This window comes from Centropristis striata, chromosome 22 (assembly GCF_030273125.1).
Source record: "Centropristis striata isolate RG_2023a ecotype Rhode Island chromosome 22, C.striata_1.0, whole genome shotgun sequence".
Lineage (NCBI taxonomy): Eukaryota > Metazoa > Chordata > Actinopteri > Perciformes > Serranidae > Centropristis > Centropristis striata.
In genome coordinates, this window is record NC_081538.1 from 30,523,236 (window position 1) to 30,547,055 (window position 23,820).

The 23,820-nt window shown below is 37.3% G+C and overlaps 3 protein-coding genes across 5 annotated transcripts in view; 2 read left to right on the forward strand and 1 right to left on the reverse strand.

Moving 5' to 3' along the window:
- The window catches only part of grip1 (glutamate receptor interacting protein 1), a 90,701-nt gene extending 86,685 nt beyond the window's left edge, over nucleotides 1-4,016 (forward strand). For all 3 annotated transcript variants that reach the window (XM_059325935.1, XM_059325934.1, XM_059325936.1), the window contains one exon: nucleotides 55-4,016. In XM_059325935.1, the coding sequence (XP_059181918.1) occupies nucleotides 55-339 (285 nt within the window). In that variant the 3' untranslated portion in view covers nucleotides 340-4,016. The remainder of the gene's footprint in view (nucleotides 1-54) is intronic.
- Nucleotides 4,017-13,212: 9,196 nt separating this feature from the next.
- lsm8 (LSM8 homolog, U6 small nuclear RNA associated) lies at nucleotides 13,213-16,063 on the forward strand. The gene is made up of 4 exons (XM_059326016.1): nucleotides 13,213-13,425; nucleotides 13,699-13,739; nucleotides 14,507-14,634; nucleotides 15,792-16,063. Exons 1-4 carry the CDS (start codon nucleotides 13,395-13,397, stop codon nucleotides 15,880-15,882), a joined length of 291 nt encoding a protein of 96 aa, XP_059181999.1. The 5' UTR covers nucleotides 13,213-13,394; the 3' UTR covers nucleotides 15,883-16,063.
- Nucleotides 16,064-17,182: 1,119 nt separating this feature from the next.
- tymp (thymidine phosphorylase) lies at nucleotides 17,183-23,598 on the reverse strand. The gene is made up of 9 exons (XM_059325983.1): nucleotides 23,203-23,598; nucleotides 21,946-22,148; nucleotides 21,767-21,865; nucleotides 21,538-21,667; nucleotides 21,342-21,460; nucleotides 20,487-20,649; nucleotides 19,713-19,940; nucleotides 18,061-18,201; nucleotides 17,183-17,487 (listed from the first exon to the last, which is right to left on the reverse strand). The coding sequence occupies exons 1-9, from the start codon at nucleotides 23,318-23,320 to the stop codon at nucleotides 17,342-17,344; spliced, it is 1,347 nt and encodes a 448-aa protein (XP_059181966.1). The 5' UTR covers nucleotides 23,321-23,598; the 3' UTR covers nucleotides 17,183-17,341.
- Between the last annotated feature and the right edge of the window lie 222 nt (nucleotides 23,599-23,820).

Here is a 23,820-nt window from a genome sequence, read left to right on the forward strand (position 1 = left end):
CTAGTACCTCTGAGACGGTACTCATATTAACCAAATATGTTTTATGACTCCCAGATTAACCACGTTCGGACCAGGGACTTTGACTGCTGCCTCGTCGTTCCATTGATCGCCGAGTCTCCGAACCATCTGGAGCTCGTCATTAGCCGAAACCCCAACTCCTCCACCTCCCTGCTGGTCAATCACACTGACGGCATCACCAACAGCAGCCACTCCCCTCAGCCAATCGGCAGCGAGTTGGGCCCATCGGAGCTCTCCATTGGCCAGGGAGAGGATGGCGGTCCGATCAAGTGGAGCCAACCGGGAGACGGGCTGGGTCAAGTGAATAATAATTCCTTATAGCAGAAAAACACTGGATTAACGCGGTTCTGACCAGATTGGACTGGAGTGGTCAACAAGGAGAACAATACAACAAAGTTGAATAAAACTGGTTTAGACCCGTCCAAACTGGTTCAGAGTGGACCTCCCATGGTGCTACACACACCCTCTGGATGAACTTTGACCTTTGACCACTAAAGTTTGACCATTGAACTGCTGAAGCAGCCTGAAAGCACACTGATGGACCGGAGCAACTCCTCACCTTTTCATTGAACCAGTTCTGCATACTGTTCAAACTGGTGTCACTGGAACCAGAACTATAACTACTGATCCTACTGGAACCATAGCCAGAGCTACTGGTCTATCTGGTCCGAAATTAATGGGCACTGGTTCTACTAGCCCAGAGCCATGGCTACTGATTCTATTGAAGCCAGAGCCACAGCCAATGGTACTGGTTTAAGATTAATGGTTACTGGTTCTAAGAGCCTTGAAAGAGGGCTACTGGTCCTACTGAAGCCAGAGCCAAAGCCAATGGTTTTATTGGTTCAAGATGTGGGTTTGGTCTTAGTGGTTGGAGAATCATGGTTATTGATTCCACTAAAGCCAGAGCCATAGCCAGTGGTATGACTGGCTCAACACACATGGGCTCTGGTCTTAGTGGTAATAAAACCATGGGTACTGGTCCAACTCATGGGTTCTGGTCTTAGTGGTGACAAACCCATGGATACTGGTGCCACTCAAGCCACAGCCAGTGGTTTTACTGGTCCAACACATGGTTCTTGTTCATGAGTGGTGACAGAATCATGGGTACTACTAAGCCAGAACCACGACCAGTGCTTCTACAAGTTCAGAAATGTGGCTCCTGGTCTATCTGGTCTTACTAGAATCAGAACCAGGGCTTCTGGTTGTACTGGCCAAGGACCACAGCAGCACAAAGACTGATGGGACTCCAGAATCTAGAACCTGGTGATGGACAAACGGGTTGCCAAGAAGAATAGGGATGCTCCGATTAGTCTATCTAGAGCCGATGTCACTGGGATCGTCCAAACCAATACTTATTACTGACTGTTTTCTGTTCTTAAACATTGATTTATGTCAAAGTCTTAACATGGATATTCAAAGTTGTGGGTAGAGGGTTCGGTTACAGCATAAGCTTAAAGATGGTTATGGTAAAGTACAAGTCTCAAGATGGTATCAAGTAAGTATCAAGTCGCAAATGGTTGTTTGAGCTTAGGAACAGACATAGTTGGGTTAAGGTGTGGGTTTGGTGTTAGGATAAGAATCTAGAATCCATAAGACCACAATAAAGTTTAGCTGCTCAAAATTGTTCTTTGATATATTGCGTAAGTAATCGTCCAAAAGTCCATTGGAAAAGAACTCCAAAATTCCCCATTGGCTTGTAGAGTGCTATCAGATTCCACCATTGGTATTTTTGTTTCAGCATGCACGAAAAGTCTTAGACTGCTTAAAAAAATGAAAATTTGAACATCTACAATACCATGACAGCTTGGTATGGATGGGTATCCGTACTCAACTAGATATTAAGACCCATACCTACCTAGTTTTATCAAAACTTCTATCAAATGACTATGGATCATTTTTTGTACCCAGATCAAGAGGGTTGACTATTTGTATGGATTTGCTCATAGCCAATCACCTTTAGGATTCTTTCATTTAGGGCACGGCCACACATACACAAATTCGGAGGCAGTATTCGTTTGTCAAAGTTCACCAAAGTTGTACTTGGTGCAATGCTTAGTTCCCCCCACTTATGGTACCCTAAAGGTGGTATCACTTTTGGTGCTGTAATTACTTAAAGGATACTTGGCCCTACAACTGGGCAAACTTGTTTTTTTGACAGCTATTAAATAAATGGACCTTGTGATGAGATTTGTTTGGAGATTTGGAGTTTTAGACTCCAACGTCCAAATAGACATACAATCGCATACAGTACATAAAACAAATACACATTGTAAAAGGCGTTATATATCACCTAATATTTAAAAAAAAAAGAGTGCTTATGCAAATTCAATAAAAGAGCATCTAATAAATAATGGAAGTAAAAAGTGGCAGATAAAAAACAGTGCTTATACACTTCCTATAAAAGACATAAATACCAGTGTTTCCACATGTTGGAATGGTATCTCCCAGAACTACACCTTGGATTGGTCAACTGTATAATAAGATTATTCTGGGACCCCTGCAGTCTACATATAAACTGATACGTCAGTCTTCTCAATAACATACTTTTTTTTCCTATTTATTATAAGTCAATTTCTAAGACCAAAATCAAGTCAGTAATGATCAGCTGGTACTGATTGGAGCATCCCTAATGAAATGTACAGAAAGACAGAGGGTTTACTGTTAAGATTTAAGTTCTGTGCCATGAACGAGCTGCAGACTGGAAGAGTAATAATAATAATCATGTCAATAATGATGATGATGATGATGACACTGAGCAGTTCAATAAGAATCTTTTTCTACTGTTTACACCTGTTGGACTGGCCACACTGTGTGTATGTATGTGTGCGTGTCTGTGTGTGTGTTTGTATGTTATGTGTGTGTGTTAAACACAAGGCCAGTTAAGCCCCTCCCACCTCAATTCCTCGTCTTGGCTTTGCCCCGCCCCCTTTCCCTCCCTTCTTCCCTCGACCAATAGGCAGCCAGGATGACAGACAGACGGCAGTTCTGAGGGATTCAGATGATTGGCTGGAACCAATCAGGAAACAAAAACTTCCCTGCCTTTCTGTGATTGGTTCTCCTCGACACACAGGCCGACCAATCAGCTACCAGGAAGAAGCCAAGCATGCCCCCACCCTGACGACCCCGCCCCCCCACACCCGGCCCCTCCCTCCCACCCCCCAGTAACAGTGATCTATTATGCTAATCGATCGGTGTGTTTTTTGATTGACTGTTGTCAGTTTTCTCTGTTTGTTTGTTTGTTTGTTTCCATGACGGCTGAACCTGAAAAGATGTAAAATAGATTAAAAAACGGTTCAGTCCCGTCGCTGTTCACATCGAGACCACATCCAACCCCCGATACCGTCACCTCATCACCACGGAAACAACAATGTTACGCCAGAAAAAAATCCTGAGGAAACAGGAAACCTGTGACAGTAAATACGTGTGTGTGTGTGTGTGTGCGTGTGTGTTTGTGTGTGTGTGTGTGTGTGTGTGTTTGTGTGCGTGTGCGTGTGCGTGTGCGTGCATGCGTGCGTGCGTGTGTGTGTATGTTTAATTTGGAGTGATGTCAACATCCTGCTCTCACATCCGTCTGAACTCACTATTTAAACTGGCCAATCAGAACCCTCCCTCAGCACAAACCGCCAGTAGAAACCATAGATGTATATATAAACATTTCTCATAGATATCTATGGTAGAAACCCTCGCAATCGTGCGCCGCCACACGCCCATGCTTTGGATCGGAGAGCTGTGATTGGGTGTTTTTGTGTAGATAGTTGTGATTGGCTGTTTGACTCCGTCCCAAACTCTGTTAACTGTGAACCTAAAGCACAATGCTAGCATTTAGTTAGCATGTGGCTAGCATAGGCCTAACATGTGGCTACAATAGAGTAAACACAAACAGCACAAGGCTAACGCTAGCTACGGTTACCACCTAGCGAACATAGATTTAACATCTGGTAAATATTGCAGGTGTCTGTTTAGCATGTGGCTAATATATGATTAGCACAGACTTAAAAGGCTAACATTTAGTCAACATACTAAGATGTTAGCACATGGCTAACCCCAGGCCAACGCCTTGCTAACAAAGCCAGTATATGGTTAGCACACAGCTAGCACAAGGCTAAAATAGGGCTAACATCTGATAAACACAGCTAGTATTTGGTTAGCACACAGCTAACAAAGGGCTAACTCCTGAGTAACAACACATGGCTAGTGCAGGGTCAACACCTAGCTAGTATATGGTTTGCGTAGACCTTGAGTAAGGCTAACATGGCAAACAATACAATGGGGAAAAAAATGGGCAAAAAACAACAAATGGGAAACAATATTTGGTCAACATCGCTAATAGTTGCTTAGCATACACTTGTATTGTTTAGCTATGCAACTAGTTGGTGAACATTAGAACAAGACTTTTAATTACTTGTCATTAAACCATCTGAACTGGGACACAGCTAAGACACGGCTAGGACATGGCAAATAGCTAAGATCTCGTTAGAACTCTGCTATCACCGAGATCTCAGCTAGGTGTTGACACAGATTTAACATGGCAAATAGAGGGAAAACATGTAATAAAAAGATCTACTACTTGGTTTAGCTCGTAGATAACACAGAGTTACCACTGTTATTAAGTTAGCATACAGGTAGCATGAAGCTAACATCTAAATAATTAAGCTAGGTGTCAGCAGAGACCTTGAAAAAGGCTAACACAAGACTGACATTTGGTTCACGGAGCTAATATTTGGTTTAGCTCGTAGATAACACAGGGTTACCATTATTTTTCAGTTAGCACATGGCTAAAATAGGGCTAACATAGCTAAGTCAGCATTCACCTTTTTACCGCCAACATTTCTATCATTACATCAAAATATTGTTGGTAGCGGTAACTATGACGACTGGGTGGTAGCCTCGCCATGTGGTTAGCACTGTTAGCATTCAAGACAAACTGTTCCACCAATGGGAAAGAGCCACAGAGCTGAGGGGGCGTGGCTTCAGGAGGGTTTGATGAGTGAGACCTAAAGCCATACACACTGTGTTTGTGGGCATATAGTAAGTGTGTGTGTGTGTTTGAGTGTGCGTTTGTGTGTATGCGTATGTGTGTGTGTGTGTGTGTGTGTATATATAACATTGCAGGGATTTGCACTCTAGTGATTCACCTCAGCAAGACATCCACCCACACACACACACACACACACACACACACACACACACATGCATTGCACTGCCATTTGAAATAGTGGGTCAGATTAGTTTCCATGTAGCTTCACCAACCAACCAAACTGTATTTTTCTTTAAAGGAACAGGGATGTTGTAAAGTATTTTTGTACAAATTTAATACTTTGGTAGCATGACGTTCCTGGTGTTTGTCCTGTCGGGCTCCACTGCTCTCCTCCACCCCCCTTTGTATGGACGACTACTGAGCAACAATAAAGATGAAGACCTGCTGGGAGGACTGGACTCCATGTTTGGTTTATTTAAATAAACAAGGTTTATTTCATTACTTCTCATTAAACCATCTGAACCCCATCTTTTCTCAAAAAAAATGCCAAAAATACACTACCGTAGACAGAAACTACAGGTATTATTGTTGGAATTTTAAGTTTCCAACGGTCCTTGAAAGGATCATAGTTTACGAAAGTTTCCGTTACAAAAAGTTAAATTAAAAAAGTTATATTAGTGTCAGGATGTCTTTATTCTCCATGTGTCATTTGAAATAAACCAGATCCTGTTAAAAACATTAAATTCTCCTCAGAGACACTGAAGACATGATTGATTCTGCTGAGAATCTGTTTACACAGAGCACAAAAAAATGCCCTGAATCGGCTTGTTGGGGTTCAGAGGGTTAATAGCACAATTTTGCAAATAAATCATAATTTAAGTGACACACACATGTGTATAATTATTACAATTTGAATAGAATATTAAGTCAAAAGAGGAGCTTACATACAACTAATTTTATCTGTTAGTTCCTCTTTAATTACTTTTTTCAATGCATGATTTCCATCTGTACAGCATGAACCAAAGGTCATTCTTTTTGTCATATTTGTCTATTTTTAACTCTTTTTTTTGCCACTATTTTCCAATTGTCATACACAATAATTTTTATTCAATTTTGGTATATTTTTAAAAATATATATATATTTAATTTTTTAGCTTTTTAATGGAACTTTTATTTCGCATTCATTTATAGGGCACATACAGCAGTAGTGCAGTAACAAGTAGCAGGGTAAACATTATATTAATAATATTTGAGAAACATCTAAATAATACAAAATGAAAATAATAACAATAGTAGTAAAATAATAATTGAAAAAATTATATATTATATATTTCGCACTATATATATATATATATATAATGTATATAATATAATAATAATACCAATAGCGACAATAATAATAAATCATAATTATAATGATAAGAATAGTAATAACAATATAATTATTATTATTATGTGTAAATAACAATAGTAGTAAAATAATAAAAACAATAGTAAAATAATAACAATAGTAAATATACATAAATATATATATTTTATTTCTATCTCTGTCAGTCTATTATGTCTGGCGTTTGACAAACAAACGTGAAATTAGCTTGACAACTGAGCGATTTATTATCACTTTTATTGTTAGAAACACCATTCCTCCATAGACCATAGCCCCCCTTCCGCTGTTATCCCTCCTGGTTTCCACAGCAACTGCTTTCCGTACGCGTGCGTGCGTCAACATCCGCAGCAGTGGCCCCCCTCTGTCAGCAGATTCGTCACATATTAATAAACATAATATCTGGCGTTTTATGAGTCGCATCTCCTATCTACTGTGGAGAACATCGTTTAATAAGTGAACACTACATCACAGCTGCCTATAAAAAAGAAATATATGAAAATAAAATGTTTGCCAGATTGGTAAGAGCTGGATTCGAACTCACTTTAGCAAAATTAAGTGGCTAGGCTAGGCTAGGCTAGGCTAGGCTAGGCTAGGCTAATCTGTCCACAGTGTTCTGGGTCTTCCAATATGAGCGTGATGTGATTTAACGATTGCAAGTAATCAAGCCCTGTGATTGGTCAGCTACTTTGAGCGTGATGTGATTGGTCGATTGTAACATGACCCTCCCCCTCCATCTCAGTCCCGCTCAGTCCCGTCTCAGCATTAACGGCGAATGGTACGTTAGCTTCAACTGTTATATACGTTAGCTTAAAGTATTATTTCGCACTTTAAAATAACTGTAAAGAATTGAAGATGAATTTGATAATTAAAAAACTCTAAACGTGTGTAGTTAACGTTAATATTCTGCGTCTTCAGCCCCCTCCATCTCACGGTGCGTTCAGACCGGACGCGTAGCGAATATTTTGCGCGACAAGATTACATACAAAGTCAATGCAAACACGCGACTAGACGCGAATTTTTGCCGGCGGCGCGAATCACGGGTTTCGCGCGACGCGAATGAAACCTCCTACCGCAACCGGAAGCATAAAGATCTTGCCTGGAGGAGGGTGAGTGACGTCAGGGCCGGTTCCATGTATTCATTCTGATATAGGTACACTATGTTATATGTATTATGCTGTACACTAATTTTTGATACATGAACTACAAGCAAGGTAATGGTCTCAGAACAATTTTATTTTTAGAAACTTTGGAACTTTACCAACAACAACTGAATTGAAAATACGAATAGATAAATAAGAAAACACAGATCTTCATCAAATTAAGAATGGCAAAGACTGAAAATAAATAAAATGTAGACATACAAATGCAATAAAAATAAACATAAAAATGAAATTTAAATGTACATTTATATTTGATACATGAACTACATACAGGCAATATAATGGTCTCAACATTTTATTTTTTAGAAACTTTGGAACTTTACCAACAACAACTGAATTGAAAATAAGAATAAATAAATGAGAAAACACAGATCTGTTGATTGTAAAGACTGGAAATAAATAAAATGTACAAATGCAATAAAAATAAATATAAAAAATTAAGAAATGTAAAAATGTAAGTACTATGGTATTTCACCACCAAAGTTCAACACCAAAGTGTAAATTACTATGGTATTTCACCACCAACTGCTCACAATGCGCGCGCACGGCAGCCCGTTGAGCGGTAGCGTAAACACGTCTGCTTTTCTCTGGATTAAACGGTCTTAATATGCAGATACACACAACTGTATTATAATGTAATTATAGCAAAGGCATGTGGCTTCGAAAGTTTAACGTTTGTTGTTGCGTAATTATTACAACTGTGGCCAAAAGAAGTGTAGTTTGTAGCGAAATCAGACATGGCAACTACGTGATAGACACGTCTATTTCAGTTTTCACCTCGCAAAAACTGATTGAAGGCATAGTATAGTTACTGAGAGGTTATTTCTGCCTAAATATGACTTGATCTCATTCATGAGCTTCATAATGTAAACACTAGAGCTCACAGGACAGCTTGGAATCCCTTTAAAGGACCATTACAACACAAAATAGGCATTTCACCTGCCAAAAACTGATTGAAGGCCAGATACAGTTACTCAAAGGTTATTTCTGCCTAAATATGACTTGATCTCATTCATGAACTTCATAATGTAAAGATCTGACCGTTCAACGGGCTGCCGTGCGCGCTCCCGCGGCCAGAAATCAGATTCTGGCAGGCAATCACTTTTTGGCAGGACACCGGCATATTTCTCTGTTTGTTTCTTGTCAGAGGAGGTATGCTGCAGGAAGTGGAAGGGGCTCTGAGATACGTTCATGAGAGAGAGGAGAAAAGAGGCAGGAAGGAGGAGTGGGTCGGCAGGAGGGACAGGAAGAAGGTGGAAGTACTCTGCAGCAGGTGAGGAGCAGGCGTCAGCAGCAGCAGGTGAGGAGCAGCAGGTGAGGGAGCAGCAGGTGAGGAGCAGGCGTCAGCAGCAGCAGCAGCAGCAGGGAGGGACATGAGAGGTTGGTTTTCAGTGAAGACGTACACAGCAAGGGAAACATGTGGGAATATTGTCCTATGGATGAACCCTTGTTTTCTTTTTAAATGTCACTACATTAAGGTTGTGGTAAGGGGAAAATCAAAGTCTAGATACTATAATGGCTAACTTTATGATGTGTTAATATGGATGCATTTCTAAAATGGTTTGTGTGCTGAGATTGAAATCCTCAATTATTGTTATTAACAGACATCCCTGATCAGTCCTCTGACGGTGCAGGTGAAGCTGCTGCTGCTGCTCCATCCACTGCTGCTCCATCCACTGCTCCTAGAGTGACAGGTAAGCACATTGATGACAGAATGAAATGGAGGGAATTATTTGGCGCTAAATAGTCTCTTGGGCGAAAATTCGCGAGTTATTTATTCGCGCGAGAGACGCGAGTAAATTCAACTACTCGCGCGAGTAACGCGACGTGAAAATTCGCTACGCGTCCGGTCTGAACACACCGTCAGTATTAACGGCGACAGGTACGTTAGCTTAAACCAGGAGGGGGCAATTAATGTCCCCAAGGGGCCACATGACCAATACTACGAAGGCTGCAGGGGCCGGACCAAAACTCTGGACTAAATTCTGCTCAATATTAATTTAATCTCTTTATAAAATACAGTAAATTATCTGGTTTTGAGCTGCTACTGATAAGAATACATGTTATGATGAGACTGTTAATGTGGAGTAAATCAAATATAGCAGTAAAAAGTAGTAAATACTCCAATCACTATATCACTTTAACATTTATTTTAAACACTGTACCTGTAAATGACCTTTAGCAAGGTTCCTATTGGTGTTTTTGTTATCTAAAGCTTGTTTTTCATGTTTGTACATTTTCTAGGTGTTTTACAATGTTATGATGCTTTTATTTTGAAATGGTGCCGTCCAGTGTAAAACGGGTGCTTTAATTTTGAAAGGTAGTGACAGGAAATAACAGGTGGAACGGTTAAATGAAAAACTAACGGTAAATAATAACGAGTCATAATTCATATAAAGTTGTTATAAAGTATAAAAGGCTTCTATAGTGGCTGACTGACGGGAAACAAGGTTTGTTAGAGTTTATTTATTCTGTCATATATATTAGTGGCTATATTTGTTGTCTTAACTATAGTAAAAGTGCTTGTTAGCTCCAGTGCTAATGCTAATGTTTGTTAGCTCTTCCGGTGGATTCACAAGGTGACCAAGGAATGTCTGACTTTTATTTTCATGGATTTTATGATTTATAATAAATCTAGTGAACTATCAGTTAAAGAGTGGAGCGTCACTCAGCAGGAATGATACTAAACATACATTAAACCACTAAAACGTAACCGCCTTCATAATAAAAGCACTGTGGTTGTACTGATTTCTAATCTCTGGGTTTCCTCATGTGGGCCGGATCTGATTAAGATGTGTTCTGTGATGAGTTGTGTGTTGCTGTCATGATGAATGTTGTCTGTGAATCTCTTCATAGTAGCTGTGATGGTGCTGTGGACTCTGGAGCCATCCTCCGGTTCATTAGTAACCGTCTCATGGCTGAGTTTCATCACAGACCTGACCACTCCATGATGGAGACGAGCTGGAGAGAGAAATCCTCTTTACAGTGAGTGTTGGCCACTTCAATCTACCTACCTACCTACCTATCTATCTATCTATCTATCTATCTATCTATCTATCTATCTATCTACCTACCCACCCACCCACCCACCCACCCACCCACCATCCATCCATCCATCCATCCATCCATCCATCCACCCACCCACCCACCATCCATCCATCCATCCATCCACCCACCCACCCACCCACCCACCATCCATCCATCCATCCATCCACCCACCCACCCACCCACCCTCCATCCATCCATCCATCCACCCACCCACCCACCCACCATCCATCCATCCATCCATCCACCCACCCACCCACCCACCATCCATCCATCCATCCATCCATCCATCCATCCATCCATCCATCCACCGACCTATCCATCCATCCATCCATCCATCCATCCATCCATCCATCCATCCATCCATCCATCTACCTACCTACCTACCTACCTACCTATCTATCTACCTATCTATCTATAAATCTATCTATCTATCTATCTATAAATCTATCTATCTATCTATCTATCTATAAATCTATCTATCTATCTATCTATCTATCTATCTATCTATCTATCTATCTATAAATCTATCTATCTATCTATCTATCTATCTATCTATCTATCTATCTATAAATCTATCTATCTATCTATCTATAAATCTATCTATCTATCTATAAATCTATCTATCTATCTATCTATCTATCTATCTAATCTAATCTATCTATTTTATATATCAATCTATCCCAGAAGAAGGGAACTTGGCCACAAGAGACAGAAGGGCCAAAGGTTTGTGCCTCAGGCCGCTCTGTGGAGGACCTCCTCCAGGAGAGGAGGAGGAGGAGGAGGAGAGATGGGAGGAAGGAGCCACGGACCACCAGGGGGAGGCAGAAGAGAGGAGGAAGAGCTACACCTGCCAGCTGTGTGTGTGTGACAGAGCACCCTGTGAGCTGATGGAGCCATCCTCCGGTTCAGTAGTAACCGTCTCCTGGCTGAGTTTCATCACAGACCTGACCACTCCATGATGGAGACGGACTGGAGAGATCTACCAAACATCTCTCACAATACACCATCTGGTTCAACACTATCAACTCTGTGTTCAGGCTCATATTCACAGCTGATTAATTCCCTAAAACAACCTCCTGGGCACACAGGTGTGCTCATAAAAAACACTAAACTTAAAGGGACATATTGTTGTTTTTCATTGTTTGTTCATCGTACATATTCTGTCTGTTTTTTACATTGTTAATTGTACATATTCTGTTTATTTTTCTTTTTTTTTATATTGTTAATTGTACATATTCTGTTTGTTTTTCATTTTTTTATATTGTTAATTGTACAGATTCTGTCTGTTTTTCATTTTTTTATATTGTTAATTGTACAGATTCTATCTGTTTTTATATTGTTAATTATACAGATTCTGTTTGTTTTTTATATTGTTAATTGTACATATTCTGTTTGTTTTTTATATTGTTAATTGTACATATTCTGTTTGTTTTTCATTTTTTTATATTGTTAATTGGTTATCATTGTTTGCCATGCGGTTGCTGGTTTTTTTTTTTTTTTTACAATAAATGTTTTTAAACTTTCTGCTTATTCATTTTCCTAATTTCTTATAGCAGATATCAAAATCAAATCAAAATGACTTTATTATTCCCAGAATTCAGTTAGTCTGGTGGAATCTCAGATATGGTTCAGTAGTAGGAAGCTTACCTTTGGAAAAAAAAAAAAAAGCATAATGTGTGAGATATTAGATTTAGAAAAGTGAACAAGTATAGTCTGTAAGCTTTTGTGTCTTTTTTTTAGTTATTTTGTGTCTTTTTTAGTTATTTTGTGTCTTTGTTTAGTTATTTTGTTTCTTTTTTAGTTATTTTGTGTATTTTTTCGGTCATTTTGTGTCTTTTTTTTAGTTATTTTGTGTCTTTTTTAGTTATTTTGTGTATTTTTTCGGTCATTTTGTCTTTTTTTTTTGTTATTTTGTGTCTTTTTTAGTTATTTTGTCTATTTTTTCGGTCATTTTGTGTCTTTTTTTTAGTTATTTTGTGTCTTTTTTAGTTATTTTGTGTATTTTTTCGGTCATTTTGTGTCTTTGTTTAGTTATTTTGTGTCTTTTTTAGTTATTTTGTGTATTTTTTCGGTCATTTTGTGTCTTTTTTTAGTTTGTGTCTTTTTTAGTTATTTTGTGTATTTTTTCGGTCATTTTGTGTCTTTTTTTTTGTTATTTTGTGTCTTTTTTAGTTATTTTGTGTATTTTTTCGGTCATTTTGTGTCTTTTTTTTTGTTATTTTGTGTCTTTTTTAGTTATTTTGTGTATTTTTTCGGTCATTTTGTGTCTTTGTTTAGTTATTTTGTGTCTTTTTTAGTTATTTTGTGTATTTTTTCGGTCATTTTGTGTCTTTTTTTAGTTTGTGTCTTTTTTAGTTATTTTGTGTATTTTTTCGGTCATTTTGTGTCTTTTTTTTTGTTATTTTGTGTCTTTTTTAGTTATTTTGTGTATTTTTTCGGTCATTTTGTGTCTTTTTTTTTGTTATTTTGTGTCTTTTTTAGTTATTTTGTGTATTTTTTCGGTCATTTTGTGTCTTTGTTTAGTTATTTTGTTTCTTTTGGGGGCATTTAGTGTCAGACACAAAACGACAAAAAAGACTAAAAGCCGGGTTGGTTAAACCGGATGTGGAGTCCCCGCTCGGCGCTCTGCTCTCCCGCCTGCTCCGCTCGGTGACTCTGCTCGGGATTACTTCTGTCTGTCCTCCGGTGTGTTATCGCTGTTAGCTGTTAGCATCTTTAGCCGCAGTTTCTACCGCCAGAGAACCGGTGGGAGCATCAAACCGACTCCTCTGCGGGATAAAGAAGCCCGAGCCCGGCAGGAAGCATGTCCACCGCCCTGGAGAGCTACATCAACCGTATCCTGCTGCTGCTAGCCGGCTAACATGCTAACTGCCCGTCTGAATGAATGAAAACATGCTAGTTAGCTTAGCCTCGGAGCTAGCAGTGTTATTTATTTATTTATGTAGGTTATTTATGGACTTAAAGCGGGTTATCTCCTGTGTTTAGTACCACAGGTGTGTTATTTAGAGTCAGTGGTACAGCACACTGGTTCACTGTGGTTTAATAATGATAATTTAATGTGTTTTTGTCCGGAAAAGTGTGTTTCTTCCTTTAACTGTGTGATGCAGGTACTGTGGCCATCATCACCTCAGACGGCAGGATGATCGTGGTCAGTTCATATTAATCAACTTAATTAATTATAACTAACTGGATGCATTAGTAATCAATAACAACATGCATTTTAACCCTTTAGGACCGGTTTAAAGTTGATGCACACTTTTACTGCTTAGAGCATTGTGTGTTCCTAAAAAGCAAGCTATAAAAATATGATACATTATGATATTCTTCTTTCATTGTACTTATTTTTCTTCGGCCTACATCTGACCTAATAATTTCTATCAAACACTAAATTATTTTTGAATATTTTAACCTTTTTATTGCAATGTTTTTGTCATAATACACCATGTTTTTGATGGAAAAAAAAACATAAAATATTAATTATTTTCAATATACTACATGCAAAGTAAAAAAGAAAAGTTGAATTATTGCAGCCTGGAACTTGTCAACAGCAACACTGATTAATAGCTGCATGATTATTATTTTTTGTGCAGAGTCAAATAGTCACACTCTATAACTAACATTAGTGATCAGTGAGTCCATGCATTTAACCCTCGGGGAGGTTGAGAGCATTTACAAGCTTTTCATTCTTCATGTGATAATAATTCTGCTTGTGTTCATGCATTTGTCCAGATTGTGTATTTTTACTGTCTCTCTTTGATTCCAGCTCAGCTCCTGTCTTTAGTCTTTAGTCTCTGATCATTTTTACTACTTTCCACCAAATTGACTCATTTTGACCATATTCATATAGAGAAAAAAAACAAAATATCTGCTTTAAAGTTTGATTTAGACTCTTAATGTGTGTGTTTGTGTGTTCAGGGCACTCTGAAGGGCTTCGACCAGACCATCAACCTGATCCTGGATGAGAGTCATGAACGCGTCTTCAGCTCCAGTCAGGGGGTGGAGCAGGTGGTGCTGGGGCTCTACATCGTCAGAGGAGACAACGTGTGAGTCACCTTCACCTTTAAAACCAGTAAAAACATTCAATAAACCAGTAAAACATTCAATAAACCAGTAAAACATTCAATAAACCAGTAAAACATTCAATAAACCAGTAAAAACATTCAATAAACCGGTAAAAACAGTCAGTAAACCAGTTTGATGTTAATGTTTCTCTGATGGAGTTTGGTGTTCAGAGTCGTTTTCTTGTTTCTCTGGTAACTTCAGATTTGACGTCTGACGTCTAAAATCCTTCATCAGGTTAAAAACCACCAAAATAAACTTTGTGTTCAAAGTGAATAAAAAGTGAATTTCCAGGAGTTTCTGTCGAACAGAAGAAAGATCAGAAGGTGAAGCAGGAAGTTTAGAGATGTTTGAGTCCCATGCTGCTCTTTGGTTTCACATAGACACCAACTGATCTCATTCTGTCTTCAGCACTATGGTCTCGACATTTTGGGCTTTTTTTGGTCATTTTATATAATTTTCTATCTTTCTTTTTCCGTCCTATTTTTGTAATTTTCTGTCATTTTTTAATCTTAATTTCGTCATTTTATGTAATTTTATGTCTTATTTTGGTAATTGTCTGGCTTTTTTTTTGTAATTTTTTGTCATTTTACGTCATTTTATGGTCATTTCACATAATTTTATGTCTCATTTTGGTCATTTTATGTAACTTTACATCTTTTTTTGGTAATTCTAGGTCTTTTTGTTGGTCATTTTACGTCTTAATTTGGTAATTGTCTGTCTTTTTTGGTCATTTTATGTAATTTTCTGTCCTATTTTGGTCATTTTTAGTCTTCATTTGGTCATTTTACATCTCTTTTGTCATTTTACGTCTTTTTTGTCATTTTCTGTCTTATTTTCTAATTTTTTGTCTTCTGTCTTTTTTTTGTCATTTTTTATCTTTTTTTTGTCATTTTCCATTTTTCCGTTCATTTTTGGTCTTCATTCGGTCATTTTCTGTCTTGTTTTGTCATTTTCTATCTTTTTTTTTCAAATTTTATTTTGAAAGTCTTATTTTGGTTATTTTCTGTCTTTATTTGGTTATTTTACATCTGTTATTGTCATTTTAAGTCTTTTTATTGTCATTTTCTGTCTTATTTTGTTAACTTCCTCTCTTCTGTTGTTAATCTTCTGCCCTTATTTGGTCGTGTTGTTGTTTCAGGGCGGTGATCGGGGAGATCGACGAGGAGACCGACTCCACGCTGGATCTAGGAAACATCCGAGCCGAGCCGCTCAACTCTGTGGTGCACTGACCTTTGACCCCTGACCCCCAGTCACAGGACGGGAGCCTGACCAGGGTCAGGGTTCAGACTGACCCGGACCAGCTGAGACCTGGACCAGAGACCTGGACCAGAGACCTGGACCCCCTCTCCTGACAGACTCCTGCTCCTCGTCTTTCTGTTTGTATTTTTATAAATAAAGATTTGTTCCAGTTGTTAGAGTAACTTTTTTATGCTTCCAGTCAGTTTTTGTCAGATTTGAGATGTTTAAATAAAGTTTCATTTCTCATATTTCGACACAATCTCTTTGTTTTATTTATTTATTTATTTATTTATTTATTTATTTATTTACAGCCGTGGAACACAATGTTTTTCTGAGGTTAATCTACTAAAACAACCAATAAAAAACCCAATAAAAGTATAAAAGATGAGCATCAAATATACTTTAAGTGCCAAAAGTAAAATGTCTCATTTTGCAGAATGGATCATTTCAGAATCATATTTATTATTGGATTATAATTATTGATGCATTAATGTTAATGTTATTAATGTCATTACTTTATGCTTCATATTATTTTTTCTAATCAATCTGTAAAGTAACTAAAGTTGTCAAATGAATGTAGAGCAGTTAAAAGTATAATATTTTAAACAGACTTGATGGAGTGGAAGTATAAATAATTATAAAATAAGATAATACAATAATTCTGGACATGTAAGTACTTTTAGTGACGTCTCATAAAGAATTATGTCAAAGCATTCATTTTTCTGGTATATTTGGTGCTGATTTTAAACACTAGAGGGCTCTAAAAATGCTTGAAGTTTGATAATGAGTTTAGTTTTTCCTTCACAGATCCGGTTTGAAAGATACTTTAGACACCGCTTAATTAATCTGAACACAACATGATGATTCATATTTGTAGTTAATGTGAAGTTTTGATAGAATGTTTGCCAAAAGCCGTCCGACTGCTGATACTGGTGATTCATCTGAAAAAAGGTGAAATTATATTACAATTTATACTTGTAAACGTTTTGTTTTACTCTGTCGTACTGCAATTAGTACTAAGTATTAGATGTAACCCTCTGGAGTCCATCTATTTATTGAAAATACACGTTTTATTTACAGTAATAACTTTATTTATATCTGATATGTAGACAAGCTGAGAAAGCCAGTTAAAGTTCAATCAGAGGAGCTTTCACAGTGTGACATTTATGTTTCTAGATCATTTTTAAAATGAGAATTTTATTTCTACAATGAAAACTATTACTATTTTTAATTTACATGCAAATAGAACAGACAGAAATTAATGCAGGAAGTTGACAAATTTCAACCAAAATCTCCTAACTTCAGAGGTTTAAAGCTCCTTTTTCTTTGTGTTTTGTTCTTACAATATTTTATTTTGTTATGTTACACTTGTAAAACCTGCAGAGACACTTTGTAAACTGTAAACTGTAGGTGAGTGACAGGTGAGCATCTTCATCATCTTCATCTTCATCAGCGAGGAGGCAGCAGCGTCTCCTTCACTAACATTTCTGTTTGTTTGTTGTTGTTTGTTCCCAGAGTCAAAACGTTCTGCAGACGGAGGATCTGCTCCGGAGTCGGAGACGGGTCCTCGTAGTGGAGCCGCAACCAGGGGACGCCTACACACACACACACACACACACACACACAAACACACACACACACCAACATCATCATCCTGGTATCACAGTATTTAGACTTCAATTGTTAACATTCCAATTTGCCTGTTTTTATTTTAATTCTGTTGTTTATTCACTTTATTATAAATCACTTTGAGTTAATATTATAAATAATTTAATAAACACAGTAATATAAATAAAGTGTTTAATATTATTATTATTTATTTATTTATTTATTGTAACAACAAAATTGTGCTTTTTTTTAAACTTGTTTTTATTTATTTATTTTTTGTCCGACTTTATTTAAAGCACGTTGAGTTAGAAATAATTTTAAAAATAATATTTTAATAAATACAATAAATAGAGATACGTTTTTAAATTATTATTATATTATTATTATTTATTACAACAAAATTGTGTTGCACTACATTCATCCCAAGATTTGTGGTTTCAGATAACAGATATATATTTCATGTCAGTACAGATTAGCATCCTGGAAGAAAACGACGACTACTTTAACACCAAAATTATTATAATTATGATGATTATAATTATAAATGTGTCTTTATTCACCTTTCTGGACCTTCTGACCCAGCGACACCAGAAGCTCCGCCCCCACGCTGTGATTGACAGCTTCTCCAGCCCTCGATCGTCCCGCCCCCAACTTATGAAGAACTTCCGCTAAAGTTAACCCGTCGACGTCCTGCACCACACCTGCACACAGAAACACGTTCATCTGTCAGTTATTATTTATTAGTCTCATTAATTCATCGGTAAATATTTTAAATGCATGAAAACATCCAGCAGATTAAACTTTATAACTTCTGATTATGATTTTTTTGCATTGATTTTCTAACAAAATAGCTGGAAAGGAAATATATAAGTGCAAAAATAAGTAAATTTATAAGGACATAAGTATAAATATATGAGAGAGTATGAAGGTAGTAATTAAATATATATGTACTTAGGTAAATAAAGATATATGTTTGTAAATATAAAAGTATCTTAAGTACATAAGTAAAATATGTGTAAGTAAATATGTAAGTATGTCAGTTAAAATGTATTTTATTGAATATATAATTATAATATGTATATTAGATTATAATAGAGTAATTTATTATTAAATATATGTTAGTAAACATATGAGTATGTAAGTAAAAATACTTGATTTATAAGTAATTATGTTTTTAAAAAAAGTGTTTGTAAATACATAAAGTAAAATAACTAAGAGCACTTAACAAAATAAAATTAATATAAACTTAGTAAATAGAGAGGTATCTACACAAAGTTAAATATATGTTAATAAGTGTATGAGTAGTTAAGTAAATATATAAGTGTGTGAATAAAAATACATTTTAGTGAATTTGTAAGTGTAAGTTATAATTAAATATATAAATTATTAAAATATATGTTAGTATTCATATGATTGCATAACTAAAATGTGTTAGTAAATATATTAGATATATTAGTACTTAGGTAAATAAAGATATATGTTCATAAATATAAGAGCATAAGTACGTAAATATAAAAGTATCTCAAGTCCATTCATAAAATATGTGTAAGTAAATATATAAGTATGTCAGTAAAAATATATTTTACTGAATATATAATTATAATATGTATATTAGATTATAATAGAGTAATTTATAATTAAATATATGTTAATAAACATATGAGTAAGTAGAAATGATTGATATATAAGCAATTACGTTAAAAAAGGATATATGTTTGTAAATACATAAGTATGTAAGGAAATAAAATAACTAAGTGCACTTAACAAAATAAAATGAATATAAATACAGAGGTATCCACGCAAAGTTAAATATATGTTAATAAATATATGAGTAGTTGAGTAAATATATAAATATGTGAGTAAAAATACATTTTAGTGAATAAATAAATAGATAAGTAAGTAATTTATAATTAAATAACTAAGGAATTAAAATATATGTTAGTATACATATGAGTGCATAACTTAAAATTAGTTTATAAATATATGAGGTATATTAGTACTTTTGTAAATAAAAAATATGTTTGTAAATATATAGTATGTATGTATTATTATTATTATTATTATAAAAGTGTAAGTAAGCGAAAATATATTACATATATGTATCTTATGAGTAATAAATACAATATATATAGTCAGTATATATAATAAGTAAGTAAGTTGTTTGGTTTAGTGTTTGTGTGTGTTGTTTTTGTTTATTTGTTTGTTTGTTTACCGTCTGCTGGAGCCTCCAGCTCCCTCTGGTGCTCAGATCTCCTCAGGATACTGTAGTAATCTGTGTGGGCGGAGCAAAGAGACCGAGCCGTCTGATTGGCTACGCCCTGACGCTCCATCATGGCCTGGAACTTGGACAGAGCGGCTCCACCAATCACAGCCTCAGAAATCTTCCTTCTGCCCTCTGATTGGTCAGCCACCACGCCAGTCATCACCAGCAGCAGCCCGCCTACAGGAACAGCAAAAAAAAAAGGCTTTTTATTTTTTTTAAAAATTGGAACAAAAACAATTTAATTTTGGGAATCATTTTTTAAATAACAAAATATAATTTTGTGTCCTTTTTTGGTCATTTTGTGTCTTTTTTTTTTGTAATTTTGTGTCTTTTTTTTCGTCATTTTGTGTCTTTTTTTTTAGTCATTTTGTGTCTTTTTTTAGTCATTTTGTGTCTTTTTTTTTGTCATTTTGTGGTTTTTTTTGGTCATTTTGTGTCTTTTTTTCGTCATTTTGTGTCTTTTTTTTGATGATTTTAAAGTTCTGGAAAAGTCCCATGATGCATTGTGACACTCCCACATGTATTCTGATGCATTTCATTGGCCAAGAGACCGAAAATAGGCGGAAAAAAACTACAAATACTACAAAACGACGTATCCTCTTTCCGCTTTAATGGTAGAATAACACAACAGCACCCAACAGGTTTTAATGGTAGAAATGCGGTAATGTTTTCCCGCCTTAAACGGGTTAAAGAGCCCTTCAGGGAACAAAACCAAGCGGTTACCCAGAGTGGTGACCAGCTCCATCAGGTCGTCGGGTCCGTTCCCCTTCAGCGTCTCCAGAGACTCGATCACCTCCAGACTGTTCCCAACACATCGACCAATCGTAGCGTCCATCGAGCTGAGGACCGCCCCCGTCCGCATGCCCAGACCGTTCCCCACGCTCACCTGGAATAACATCATCATCATCATCATCATCATCATCAGTGTATAAAATATGTCAAAGGTTTTCTTCCTGTAATTTCACAAGTAATTGATTGTTTTTTTTGGTGCTTGAGACATCTTTCTATTGAGAATTCCATAAAATAACTATTACAAATGCAATAAACGTACATGCAGCTCATCGCAGTATGAACTTTAAAATAAACAGATTTTACAGTGATTTAACTGCTATAAACCGATAAAAAACAAACACAGAAATAATTAGAAACACAATGCTGATGTGGAAAAAGTCTGACTTCAAACTTTATCAGGACAACAAGAAAACAACTTTTAAATAAAATATTTGTTTTCTGAATGGAGTTCAGGACGATCAGTTCAGGGGTTAGCTGCCTGCTGCTAATACAGCAGCATGCACCCAAAATAAAACAGATTTTGCTGTGATTTAATTGTCATGAATGGATCTTTACTTTTTTTCCGCTCTACTGAACTCCCACAGAACGTTGACTCCTAACGCTGAATATCAACCGAACCACAACTTATTCTACTTCTAATGTTCGTCTACTGTACTTCTAATGTACTTCTAATGTACTTCTTCTAATGTACTTCTACTGTACTTCTAATGTACTTCTAATGTACTTCTTCTAATGTACTTCTACTGGACTTCTAATGTACTTCTACTGTACTTCTACTGTACTTACTAATAACTGTGCAAGTTCTTTAGCGCTGTCCAGGTCTTTATACAGAGCAGCTCGTCCAAACTTCACATCCAGAACCAGAGCGGACAGAGACTCGGCTCCTTTCTTCGAGATAATCGAGCCTGAAACAAAAGATTTAAATGTTTATTTCACTGATCAGTCGTTCTGTTACTGCAGTATTGTTCGGTGATGTTGGTACCAGCGATCAGTGGGAGGCTGTCCACGGTGCTGGTGGCGTCCCGCAGGGCGTACAGGACCCGATCTGCAGGAACCAACGCCTCCGTCTGACCCACAATGCAACAGCCCACTGAGCTCATGATCTCCTGGATCTGACAGTTAGATCAGTACAGAGATGCAGATAAAGTGTTAAACTTATTCGTACTGATTGATAATTTTATTTAAGTCCCACTGGAGGACTTTGTTTTTACCTGAGCTCCTGATTGGCTGATGTTGAATCCTGGGATTGACTCCAGTTTGTCCAGCGTTCCTCCTGTGTGAGCTAAGCCCCGCCCACTGATCATCGGCACCTGACAGACACACACCTGGGGTTATTATGACATCACAGACAGGTGTATCTTCAGGTGTGATCAGGTGTGATCAGGTGTACCTTACAGCCGCAGGCAGCTAGCGCCGGCGCTAACACCAGACTGACTTTATCTCCAACTCCTCCTGTGGAGTGTTTGTCCACCATCAGCCCCGCCCACTCCTTCGGCCATGACATCACTTCCCCCGATGACATCATCTCCTTGGTCAGGGTCTGGGTCTCCCTGTCGGCCATTCCCTTCTGCCAGATAGCCATCAGCATGGCCCCTGAACACAGAGAGAGGAGCAGCTGATAAATGACCTCGGTGGAGAGTTTTACGGCTCTGTTTAGACGATCTGAAGGACACGGTCTAAAGTTTGTGGCGCAAGTGCATTCAGGGCGTGTTTAGCTCCATTTTTGCTCAGTAGGTGGCAAAGTGGTTGTTGTATTGGTTTTAGCCCAAAAGACCCTGGATTTACTTGTGTATGTTCACTTAAAGAGGACAAAACTTCTACAGGACTCAGACTTAAAAAAGTGTGATCTCCTGTCAAGTCAAGTTCTCCTAATCAGTAATCTGTACTAAAGTAAGAAAACCATGTGGCTCATTACTTTGATTGAGCCTCAACTAACTGAATTCACTTCAAAGCGTTTCATGGCACAAAAAGCTCTCTCTCTTAAATTGACAGTAAGCTGCCTTACTGCTCAAACAAAAGCTACGAGAATGATTTGGACCAGATATCAACACACCAACAATTCAGTTTTGTGTTTTGTGTTTACACGGCTAACAGTTTATCTTTTTTTTTTAAAATGGCACTGTATTAGCTGTGTTTGACCAATCAACATGCACCAAAACGTCTCTAGGCCAATCACCGTACACTTATGTCACATGTGACTTCGGGGGGTTCATTGAACTAAATTCGTAGAACCATGACAAAATGAGTCCCCTCCAAATGCGACTGATATTATGTTAATCATGTTTTCATATTGAATCAAATCAGTGTCCTCTTGCGTTTCTTTATCACCAGAGTGGAGTCTCTTTCTAACTAACGACAGAACGAGGGAAAATTATCCATCACCAATGGCGTTGTTCTCTCAGACGTAAAGGAAAAACAAAACAAGAAATACTAAAAATGGGCCGCCAGATATACTTCAGTGGCTCGACAGCTTGCCCGAGTATAGTCCAAACAGTAAATTGACCCAACTTTAAGCCTGACACCTCTTTTTGTGCACAGAGAGCTGCAAGAACATTTGCTACTTGCAAACATGGGCTCCAGGAGCAAATATGACAACTTAATCGAGCTGGGCTCCACTGCGATGAAGGATCGGGCTCGCAGTTCGTACCTGTCTGACATTGTTGAATAGTTTTTTTTGTCACAGAGTCGATGAAGGTTTTGATCTCTTGGTCGGTGAGCTCTCCTCCATCTCTCTTCTTCTTGATTAGATCAGGGATGGACAACATGTCGACCTGGAAAAACAAAACATGGAAATGAGTCGAGGAGTTTATGATCGTCTATCAGATCGAGAGTGTGTACTCACTAGTCTTTCAGCTTGCTGGAACTTTCTATTCTACGATCAGAACCAGTCAGAGCTCGGAGCTGTTAAAGGAAACTAACTGCTTTATATCCACTAAACTACTGGTAGTTCATACAACTTAATGTCCAAACTCCAGATCTATCCCTCTAATGTAGATTTTACTGTCAGGGACAGAAGGTGACTCCTATTTCTGGACTTTTTATGGGCCTTTTGGAACTTATGTGAACTTGTGTTTAGCACTTACTTTGACCTCATAAGCGTTTTATTATATCTTATATTGTGTCATCGTGTGGTGCCAACAAGTTTTTATTTGGCTTTTATTGTAGTAATTATTTCTCTTTTTGGTGTTTCAGTTTTACTTTCACCGCTCAAGCTTTTTGTCGTATTCTTAGGCTATCAGAGAGGGTGGGCACCTGTAGTGGGCTA